Here is a 12,096-nt window from a genome sequence, read left to right as displayed (position 1 = left end):
AGGCCATAAGGATGAGAACTTTGAATTCATTTTCCAGAGACAGCTTTGAAGAAAATGGTTGCATAAACAAAACTAATGAAGCTAAAATTAGAAGAGAAGCAGGTAACTGGAAAAAAATTTTTGCACAAGTTTTTTTCCAATAAGGGTCTCATTTTCAAGGAACATAAAGCCTATTTCAAATTTGAAAGAATAAAAGCCATTTCCTCATTAATAAATGGTCAAATGATATGAAGTCAGATTTTTAAGGAAGAAATTAAGCTAAAAATGTTTCCAATCATTAATAATTAGAAAAATACAAATTAAAACTACTGTGAAGTTTTTTCCCTCCCACCTGCAGATTAGCTAAGATAGTAGAAAAGAAAAATAAGAAATGCTGAAGGGAATGTAGGAAAATAGGTACATCAAAGTTCTGATACACTAGTTCAACCATTCTAAAAAAGCAATTTGGAATATGCCCCAAATGTTTCTAAATTGTGCATATTCTTTGACTCAGTAATGCCACTATTAAGTCTACATTCCATTTGTACCAAAAAAAAGCCCATATATACACAAATAGTTATAGCAGCTCTTTTTTTTGTGTGGAGGCAATGAAGTGGAAACTAAGAGGGGTCCATCAATAGGGAATGGCTGAACAAATTATGGTATATAATTGTAATGGAATACTGTTGCACTGAAGAAAATGAAGATAACTGGTTCAGAGAGATTTGGAAAGAATTATGTGAATTGATCTCATGTAAAGTGAGAAATACTAGGAGAATGATTTATATAACAGCAACATTATAAAGACAATTTTTTAAAAGTGCTGATTCACACAATAACCAAACATTGATTTCAGATCAAACATCTTATGATCAAGTATAATACCCACCTGCCAGGTTTATAAGGAGCATTTTTTTTTGGACTTGAACAATGTAGGGATTTCTTTTGACTGACTACGCTTATTTGTTACAAGTTTGTTTGTTTTTAATGAGTAGGGACAAGAAATAACAGTTTTGTTACTTGGAAAAAAATTAAGGTAAAAAATATAGAAAGAAAAAAGTGGTAGCTAAGATGTTGTGTAATGTTTTATTATTGGATGCTTGATTTTGTGCTTGTTTGTCTGATATGTGTATAGGACTGCTGACAAGGCTTGAAGAGCTGATTCTTAGTTACAACAAAATCAAGACAGTTCCCAAGGAGCTGAGTAACTGTGCCAGCTTAGAGAAACTGGAACTTGCTGTCAATAGAGATATTTGTGACCTTCCTCAGGAGGTTAGCATAATATATCTTCCATCAGAAAGATTCTTCATTCATTTCTGGTTTATTTCTCAGTTATATTAGGGGAAAAAAACATCAACCTGAAAAATAATAGTTTGGTTTCAGTTTTTGAAGGAAACATTTTAACTATAATGTATTAAATAGACATCAGTTATTAGAAAAAGAGCCATGAATCACTTCAAAGATAGTAATTAAATCTTGAGCAATGACATGGAAACAATGGCTTATTTTATAATTGTTTATGGAATAAGGATGCTCCCAGGTGATCTCTCTCTCTCTCTCTCTCTCTCTCTCTATATATATATATATATATATATATATATAATATTAAATATCCTTCTTGACAGATTCCTAAGCTCTTCCACGTTGGTGAAACTCTAAATGCTGATCTGTGTGTGACATGTTGCCACACTATTAGTCATTCTAAATGATTCACATACTAAGTCTTAGATTTTATGTATAGATAAAAAAGTGAAGCACTCAGAACCAGTGAAGGAAATTATTATAGAACCTTGTCTTGAATTATTAATATGCATGAGAGCACAAATCTCCAAAGAATTAAATATTTGAATTTCTATGCACTGTATTCAATTTCTAGGTCACATTACCTATAAAATGGAAGATTAGATGTTTTTCCCCAGTCCTCACTGACTTTCAAAAATTCCCCAAAGTGGGAATTATGTATAAAAAGGAAAGTAATTACAGTTCATGAATCCAATGGAACTAACTTACTTGTTGCATTCTCTACCATGCCTTACTCTCTAAGGCATGTAACCAGATCCACCATCTTATGCTTTGAAACCCACTCAGCAATCGATTTGCTGCAGTTCTCACCCCACCATTCTGTGGCAACACACCTCAACTCTGTCTATCCTATTATGAAGGAAGAGGAGGAGGTATAGGAAGACAGGAGCTTGTTCTGACATAGATAAGGACCTGGTATGGTGCCAGTCTGTGGGAAGAATTGCACTAGGCCTGAAGGAAGGGGAAGTCATCCATTGGGACCAGTACCATCCCCCTAGGGATTGAAGCCCATAAAAAATTAATTCCCCATGGGGAAAGAGGCTGAGACAGCTTTGCTGTCTAGTCCCTAGGTACAAATACCCCATCAAAGGGAAAGGAGTAAAAAAGTGAGCAACAAAGATATAATATATAATATAATATATATACATATAATATATATACAAAAATAATCTAGAATACAAGCGAGAAAATGAGAGTTCTTATGAGGAATAAATGGGATAGCATCTATAAAGTGCTTTTCAAACTTTAAAAATGCTATATAAATGTTATTTAAAATTATATATCCATCAAATATTAGATATTTAAATGACATTTCTTTGCAGTGAAAACATAAAAAAAAAATACCTATTTCCTAGATGGAAAGCCTGGAAAGCCTCTCTAAACTAGTTATTATAAACCTTTACACTTGTCTACAAGATAACATTCATGTTTACTAAAAGAGTACTCTCCTCAAAGATTTTATTTTATTTTTATTGTTTATTCTTTTTACATTGTTCAATTGTTTTTATTTTGTTTTGTTTTTTGGCTACAAGTGACCTAGATATGATATACTTCCCTCAGTTCCCTGACTAGTCTTCATTGAGATTCTTTAATTCTGACATTCTTTTTCTTTTCAGCTCAGCAATCTGTTGAAGCTCATTCACCTTGATTTGAGTATGAACCAGTTTACAACAATACCTTCAGCTGTGCTACACATGCCTGCCCTTGAGTGGCTAGACATGGGAAGCAACAAACTAAAAATACTTCCTGACTCCATAGACAGGTAAAATGATAATAATTATTGTTTTTAACTACTTATCAACCAATGGCCTGATTTTGGGGAAAATATACAAACAAACTAGTAACATCTCATGCTATTTTTTTGATACAAGTAATTTTCTATATTTGATTCAATTTTTATATTTTATATACATTTATATAATTTATGTTATAGATGAGCAAAATACTGTTGGGGGAAGCTAAATTTGTCATTTTGCAATTTCTATCCATCCATCTGATTTTCTTCTAGAGAATAGTTTCCTACTGCTTTGGTGATCTACAATCTATGGAACTTATAGTGAAATTTGCCTATTAAGTAGTGCAGAGACAATATTCCCCTAAACCTAAGGTGTACTCCTATGGCATTCTTATGGGATGACATGGACAGGAATTTCATGGGATGGTGACATAATTGGCAACAATTTGCATAATTAGGGAACAATATTCATAGTTCATAATCATAGTTTTCCAAAAGTCTTCATTCAACTATAAGTTTTTTAAAAGCTTAATGCATTAAAGCACCATATATATGTATGTATATGTATATGTATGTGTATGTGTATGTGTATATGTATATGTATATGTATATGTATATTATATGTATATGTATATGTATATATATACTCATTCCTCAACTTTTACAGGGGTAACGCTCCTAGAAAATATCACAAAAGTAAAAAAGGTGAATATTGATACAATGAAATGTATGGAAAATAGGAACTTAGGTTGTGATCACTAAACACATCATCTTTTACTAGAAATTACTGAAAATACATTTATCTGCATTCAGTTATTAGAACAAAACATTATTTCTTATAATATAGAATATATTTTTTCTAACACAGTAATTATGAAATAACCTATAAAATCCAATACACAAAATAAAATGGGTAACATGCAAAATATTTTTTCTCATAATTTCCTAGAATTCTGGGACCTTTTATATTATCTTTTTTATTTTAGACAATATTCACTTTTTTATAACACATAAAATCAATAGCACCAAAAATACTGTATAGCAAATAAAATTCTTAAAACTAAAACATTTTTAAACCTGAATCTTGCCTTTCATTGTGTTAGATGGTGCTGTGAGGGTATTTTGTATTACATACTCTATTGCTAGAAACCTCTCTACCATGATCACCCTTTGAAAACCCAGAGAGAGGTTTCTAATATTTTAGTTTTTGCTGTTGCAAGATCCCCAAACTGGTGAGGTCTTGACTTCATCTCTGAAACTTTATCCTTCCTTGAAGGGATGGTCCTTCATGGACAACATTGGAGATCATGAAGGATGCCCAAGCATGATATAATCTGTCAGCAGCATTTGCTTCTTGTGCAATTTGAGATCCTTACGGGCCTTCCAGTCAACAATGGCATCCAGTATTATGTCTATCTAAAAGCTTTATTTTCTCACTAAGAAGTTCACTAAGTTGTATCACGCCTGGGCTTAGAGCCCAAAGAACTTCACTATAGTTCAGGGGGGATAACTGTAACATAATTGTTTTAAAGACAAACAATGAAATGTAGACTCTTTATTCTATAAAGGTAGGGTTAACGAGACCAGTGAAACTTCTTGTAGGATATGAGCTGCTCCACAAACTTGCTCACATCTCTCCTCTCATTTTCTTCTCTATTGCACATAATTGTGACCATGAAAGTGTTGCCAACATGAAAGTGAAAATGAGAATACCAACAAAATCAATGAATGTTTAAAGTAAGGAAAGTTAAATGGGAGAATATTGAGGATTGACTGTATTGTTATTAGCATTATTACTTAATAACTAGTATTTACATAGACCTTTAAGTCTGTAAAGCACTTTATTTATATTATCTCATCGATCCTCATAACAATTCTGTGCTTTTATTATTATTTCCCTTTTGAAAATAAAAGAGGCTGAGAGAGTTTAAGTGACTTGTCTAGGGTTGTCAGTTATCATTTGTGAGGCAGAATTTGAATTCAGGTCTCCTTGATCCCAATTCCAGATGCATTTATGATCTAAGGGAGTGATAAAAAAAATTCACAGACCTGATGTCTTTGGTTTTATTTTTTTAAAGCTGGTATTTTCACAATATATAAAATTGTCAAACTCTTTCACACTTCAGAATGGAAAACCTACATACATTATGGCTCCAAAGGAATGAGATTACATGTTTGCCAGAGACCATCAGAAACCTAAAGAATTTAGGAACTTTGGTTCTTAGCAAAAACCAACTGCAAGATATTCCAGAGTGCATGGAAGGGATGACAAATCTCAGGTAAAAATTCTTTTGCAATGCATGAAGTACAATAACTAAATTCCCTCTGGTGACAGAGAAAGAGGATAAGTGAAAGCTTTAACTTCTATCACTAGGTTCAGCCTAATTTAAGATATTCAGGGAATAGTCTTCAAATTAATAACAATAGGTCCCATTTCAATAGAGTCTTAGGGTTTGCAAAATGCTATCCTCACAATAACCACATGATGTGGGCAGAGCAAATATTATTATTTGTGTTTAACAGATAAGAAAACTGAGGTTCAGAGGTTAATTAATGTTCTCCATTAAAATCATTCTCTGAAGCTCAATTGTGTATTGGAGGTGGCTGGAGCTCTGATTTTGTAGATGAATGTAGCAAGTTTACTATAATGGACTTAATCTATAGGTCAAAGGATTTTTTTCAGTTAAATCTATATTTGTGTTTTTCTCAAAAAAATTAAAAAGAAACTTATGAGAAATAAAATGTTCTTTTCCTCCTAAATTTATATTTCTCCTTGCTATGGCCTAGGATAATTTTCATGATTAATCAGAGCTTTAAACAGCAGTCACCTTTTAAAAGTATTGATTTTTGGGGGGTGGCTAATGGCGCAGTGGATAGAGCACTGGCCCTGGAGTCAAGAGTACCTGAGTTCAAATTCGGCCTCAGACACTTATTAATTACCTAGCTGTGTGGCCTTGGGCAAGCCACTTAACCCCATTGCCTGGCAAAAACCTAAAAAAGTATTGATTTTTTTTTAACCCCACAGTCGTTTTCCAGTATCTCCCCCTCAATTATCCCTACTCCATTAGAACAATCAGTATTAAAAAGGTGACATGATACACTGGAGAAACTACAGGATTGTGAGTCAAGATGTGAGTTCAAAACCATATATCATTTACTAGCTGTAATTTGGGGAAAGATATAGTTTCCTAGACCTCTAAACCATAAAGTGAGAGGATTGGCTTAAATAACCTCTATGGTTCCCTTCTGTCCCTAAATAGTTGATGTAACATTACACACCCAAAGTCCCCCAGAGCCCCATTGAGAAGAAGAGTAGGGTTTTCAGCATCATCTATCTGGGAGCAAAATCTGACCCTGAACTTTCAAAGGCAGAACACAAACACTGGAAGGTTATTTCATGTAAAGCAAGGCTTCAAAACTGTCTAATCGAAGTACCATTCCAGATAAGAATGGAGAAGCTCTTCATCAGAAGGTTGATCATTAGGTGACAAATTTTCTGGTAAATCATGCATAGTGGAAAGATTATGAAATACATTTGAGGAAATCACAGGTCTTTCAAAGTATTAAATTCTGTGAAAGCTGTAGGGGTTTTCTATTACCTGTTGGATAAAAGATAAATCTTATATTTGACATAAATTTCTTCACAGTTTTATCTTTCTAAGATCACTGAAAAAGAGAAATTAAAGAAAAAGCAAAAAGAAAGAAAAAGGGGGAAGAAAAAAGAAAGATAGAGGGAGAGTAAAAGGGAAGGAGATAAGAATAATAGAAATAAGAAAAGGGAAGAAAAGAGAAAAAGACAAAGAAAGACAATGAAAAATAAAAACAAAAGAAATGAAGGAAAAAAGAAAGTAAACAAATAATACACCCTAGGAACACAAAAACAGAAATTGAATAGTTCATGAGACTATTCATATCAGGGAATAAAGTGCAGGGAATAAAGTTTTGGCCCAAAGTGTTGAAGGGATTGTGGAGTCACAGAACAGTCCGTTATCATGCTCTTTCTACTAGAAATGGTAGTATTGGTTTGATTACTTTTCCCAGAGCACAAACAAGAGATGAATAGTGGAAGCTTTTGGCAGGGAGTGGGGTTCAGTGCAAAGATGATGTATTTGCATGCTTATGGCAAATAGTAAGATAACTAGACAGCCTGATTTCTTCATGAGATGACTGGATGGGATATTAAGTGTGTCTGTGGCTTTCCTCAATAGTGGATTGGGTGAGTGGTTATTCACTAACCTACCCCTCAGGTCAGTTAAGGTTCCAAGTTTAATCTTCATATGATTATTGGGGCACCATCATCCTTCCAATCACCAAGGCTTGCAATGCAGATTTCATCCTCATCTACTCACTGTCTCAAGACTCCTATCCTATCTTCAACCTGTTGCCAAATCCTGTGAATTCTGCTTAGAGCACCTGGGTGACTCATCAGATAGAGCCCAGGTGACCAGCTCTGCCCCCTCATCTGGTTCCTGAGTTTTGCTCTTTGAAAGCTCCCAAAAGAATCAATGTGACAGGGGCGGCTAGGTGGCATAGTAGATAAAGCACCGGCCTTGGAGTCAGGAGTACCTGGGTTCAAATCCGGTCTCAGACACTTAAAAATTACCTTGGGCAAGCCACTTAACCCCATTTGCCTTGCAAAAATCTAAAAACAACAACAAAAAAAGAATCAATGTGACAGCTGAGTAGAACAGACTGAATTGAGGAGCAACTCAATTCAGGGAGACCAATCAGCAGGCTATTGCAATAGTCTAGGTATGAGATGATGAGGGCTTGGACCAGGGTGGTGGCAAGTTAGAGAAGCATGTACCAGCACTGTTACAAAGGGAAAAGGGAGGGAATTAGCATTTATTTAACATCCATCCCATGTCAGGCATTGTGCTTTACAATTATCTCCTTAGATCCATACCAGACCCATGTGTTCCCTTGTGCTCTCTTGTGATCCCTATTTTACAGTAGAAGACACTGAGGTAGCAGAGGTTAAATGATTTTCCAGATTCACCTGGCTCTCTATTGCCTCTAGGCAGAATTGACAATTTGGCAACAGACTGGATATAGGTGGGCAGGTGGAAATTGTGAGAAAGTGATTGAAGATGATACCTATGGTGCAAGCCTAGGTGATTGGAAAGATGGTGGCGCTGACAATAAGGTATGAATATTAAGCTTAGGAGGAAAGATTTTAGACATGTTGAGTTTAAGAGATCTATAGGACATCTAGATAGAAATATTCAATAAGCATAATTTTTTTTTTGGTCTAAAGTTCACTAAGAGCTGTAACTTTATCAAGAGCTCAGCTGTTTCCTAATCTTTTGGATGTGCTCGTGCCAGAGGTAACAGGCTAAACTAGTCAACAGTTAAGGTTCCATGACAATACTGTTTTCTGATGGATTACCAGGTTTGTCAACTTTAGGGGAAACCCATTGAAACTGGAAGTAACACTTCCTCCCTGTGAAAATGCAGAGGAAGAGGAGGAAAAGGAATTGTTTGGCATTCAATTTATGCATGCATATATCCAGGAGTCCCGTAGGAGAGCAGGTAAGAGCTTTGTATCTTTGTATTATCAGAATTTGGAAGAAACAGTAATTTCATTGATGTGGGTATTCCTTTTTCCTTCCATTTGTTGCCTTAATTTTCTAATTCAGTTATTAAAATAGGAATAGAAATGTAGGAAAGTCAATTCAGTTCATAAATTGAGTGAAAAGATGTGAAGGAAGTTGTAAGTACTCTCTTCTTAATTGTATGGAAACTCCTCAACTTAAAAAAAACAAAACCAAACTATCATTACATAAATTTTCAAATATATTCCTGCTCACTTTTCCCACTCTTTTCTTGTAACAAAGATTACAAAAGAGAAAAATAAAAGGCAGCAAAACCCACACATTGATTGACACTGTAGGATTCTGTTTGGGTTTCATTGCACATTTGCAATGAAAGAATATTTTCTCAAATTTTGTCTAGGTCAAATTTGACCAGATAAGAACAGAGTTTCATTTTATTGTTCTATTTCTACTTTTAATACTTATATTTGCCCTTTGTTCTGCTAACTCCACTCTGCATTATTAGTTCATATGAAATTCTCCATGTTTCTTTGAATTCTTCACTTTCATCATTTCTAACAGTGCATTCAAATAAACACATTTTTAATTTAGTCACTTCCCAGATAATTGGGCACGTGCTTTGTTCCAAGTTCTTAACTACCAAAGTATTACTATGAATATTTTGATTTTTCTTTCCATTTTTTATCTCTTTAGAGTATATACTTAGTAGAGGAATCTATGGAAATGCCACAATTTTTTAAAGTAGCAAGTGAATCTTTTGGCCTCAAAATAGTGAGTATAGGTAAACATCACTGAGTTTATTTTCATTTATATTTTTTTTTTAGGTTTTTGCAAGGCAAATGGGGTTAAGTAGCTTGCCCAAGGCCACACAGCTAGGTAATTATTAAGTGTCTGAGACAGACTGGATTTGAACCCAGGTACTCCTGACTCCAGGGCTGGTGCTTTATCCACTGTGCCACCTAGCCACCCCTATTTTCATTTATCTTTGAAGTGAAGGGGATAAATTAGAAATCTCTTAAGCTACCTCAAAGCTCTAAATTATCCAACACTCCATAGGATAGCTCTTTTAGGGCATTTCATAAGTCATTTTGATTAAACACTCTGACACCTACTTTCTCTTTTCCAATCCTAAAATTCATTCCAACTAAAAATTATAAGAAATGTTTGTTGTAAATACTATCTCATATGAAGGTTTTGGTTAATACTAGTTAGTATAGAGTCAGCTATTGAAAATATTCCTTTTTAGGAATGAAAACTAAAAACAATGCTTCAAATATTATATGAAGTATAGTGGAGTGGGACAAAGACTATTCTTGTCAATAAAAATACTGATAATTCTGCTTTAGTTCTTCAAATGTGTCTACTATTCACTAAAATGAAATATTTCTCACTTAGTGGTTAATGGGAAAAAGTATCTTTTTAATAAATAGTAGTGGATTGTTACAAGTGTTAAATAATGTGTTGTCATTTTTTTTCCTTGTACATAGTTTAATTTGGCTGCCAATATCTGGAAATTTTAATTTATTCCAGGAGAAAAAATAAACCAAAAATGAAAAATTATAAGTTTAAGGAAGGGATATCTTTATGATAACTTAAAAGTTCATGACACCACAGCAGTGGGCCAAAAAATTTTAGTTTAAATGCTGGCAAATGTGAGGGGAAAATAATCTCCATATATGTAGAGGATTATGGGCTTTAAGCAATCAAATTTGACTCAGAAAAAAAAACCCTTAGAGTTCTCTGAAGGTATCTGTTCATGACTATTTTTTTTTTTTGCAAGGCAATGGGATTAAGTGGCTTGCCCAAGGCCACACAGCTAGGTAATTATTAAGTGTCTGAGGTCACATGTAAGCTCAGGTACTCCTGACTCCAGGGCTGGTGCTCTATCCATTGCGCCACCTAGCTGCCCCTGTTCATGACAATATTGCAGTCCTTCCCTCCCACCCTTCCCCCCAATAAAGCTAATAAAAAGATGGGAGGTAATCTGGAAGGAGATCAGAAAACAAAATCTTGGGAAAATCATTGCTCTGGACCCTTTTCCTTGTCTGCAAGATTAAGGGTTGCTGGATGATCTTTAAGATCCTTTATAGCTCTAAACCTATGGTTTGATGAACATGGTACCATATCTAATAAAATATAATCTAACATCAATATAAAGTCTTTCACTTGGCTAACAAAAATAATCATCTTCCAAAGTTCAAGAAGAAGCCTAAGTAATTGGATAAGAATTTGTTTGAAAAAAGCATGGGGGGGGGCACCTAGGTGGCGTAGTGGATAAGGCACCAGCCTTGGAGTCAGGAGTAACTGGGTTCAAATCCAGTCTCAGACACTTAGTAATTACCTAGCTGTGTGGCCTTGGGCAAGCCACTTGACCCCATTGCCTTGAAAAACGCCTAAAAAAAAAAAGCATGGAGTTTTCATTATGAGTCAGTCTCAATCCAAGTCAATAGTGTGACACTTAAGTCCCCAAATTTATTGTGATTTTAGGCTATATTGAGAAGCTAGTGAGATGGCAGTTCCACTTGTCTCCCTTTCTAGATATTGTGTCTTGTATGAGAGAAGGTAAGAATCTTGAGACCAGAGACTGGTTTTTGCTTTTTCCTGATATCCTCAGTGCTTAGCACTGCAAAACCTGGCAATACCAATATCTGGCAAATAGTGAAGTACTTAATAAATATTATTGAATAATTGAGACAGCTAGCTAATAGTTTTAAGATAGTCAAATGGAATGCCCAGAGACTCTGTTGACTCCATAAAGCAGAAATACTACTATGGATAGGATCTTAGACTTTTATTTTGAAGGGACCTTTGCGTTCATCTGTCCAAATACCTCATTTTTTCTTTTTTATTTATTTTATACAAATTTTTTTTATACATTACTAAAATATTCTTGTTTAAGAGTAAACATAATATACACTCCCCTCAAGAAAATATAGACATGCATAAGCGATAAAGTAAAGGGGAGAGAAAAAAATTAAAATTAAATAATAATAATTGTAGGTATGGCCAGGTGATACAGTGGATGGAGCACTGGCCCTGGAGCCAGGAGCACTTGAGCCCAAATCCGGCCTCGTACACCCAACAATCACCCAGCTGTGTGACATGCAAGCTACCCCAACCCCATTGCCCTACAACCCCCCCCAAAAAAGGCCCAAAATAAAATAGTAATAGTAATAATAATAATAATAATAATAATAATAATAATAATAATAAAAATAAAGGCAGCTGGGTGGTAGACAGATCACTGGCCCTTGAGCCAGGAGCACCCAGGTCCAAATCCAGCCTCAGACACCCAACAATCACCCAGCTGTGTGGCCCCAGGCAAGCCACCCAGCCCCATTTGCCCTGCACCTCCCCCAAAATAATAATAATAAAAATGTGCTTCAGTCTGTGTTCCAACACCAACAACTCTGTCATGGCTGGATCACATTCTTTATGATAAGTCCATCACAAAAGTTACTTCCATATTTTTCCACTGTTTCCATTGCTGATCGCAACTCCCTCCATTCATACTTCTCTACTACC

At 34.9% G+C, this 12,096-nt stretch overlaps 1 protein-coding gene across 5 annotated transcripts in view; it reads left to right on the top strand.

The window, feature by feature from the left end:
• LRRC39 (leucine rich repeat containing 39) overlaps positions 1 to 12,096 on the top strand; it is a 30,168-nt gene that overhangs the window by 14,790 nt on the left and 3,282 nt on the right. For 4 of the 5 annotated variants that reach the window (XM_074188259.1, XM_074188260.1, XM_074188262.1 and 1 more), the window contains 4 exons: positions 1,115 to 1,251; positions 2,898 to 3,043; positions 5,143 to 5,295; positions 8,409 to 8,548. In XM_074188259.1, coding sequence (XP_074044360.1) covers positions 1,115 to 1,251; positions 2,898 to 3,043; positions 5,143 to 5,295; positions 8,409 to 8,548 — 576 coding nt within the window. The remainder of the gene's footprint in view (positions 1 to 1,114; positions 1,252 to 2,897; positions 3,044 to 5,142; positions 5,296 to 8,408; positions 8,549 to 12,096) is intronic. The other variant, XM_074188263.1, reaches the window with a different exon arrangement.

This window comes from Macrotis lagotis, chromosome 5 (assembly GCF_037893015.1).
Source record: "Macrotis lagotis isolate mMagLag1 chromosome 5, bilby.v1.9.chrom.fasta, whole genome shotgun sequence".
NCBI classification, from domain to species: Eukaryota; Metazoa; Chordata; class Mammalia; order Peramelemorphia; family Peramelidae; genus Macrotis; species Macrotis lagotis.
This window is presented reverse-complemented; position numbering and strand designations above follow the sequence as displayed.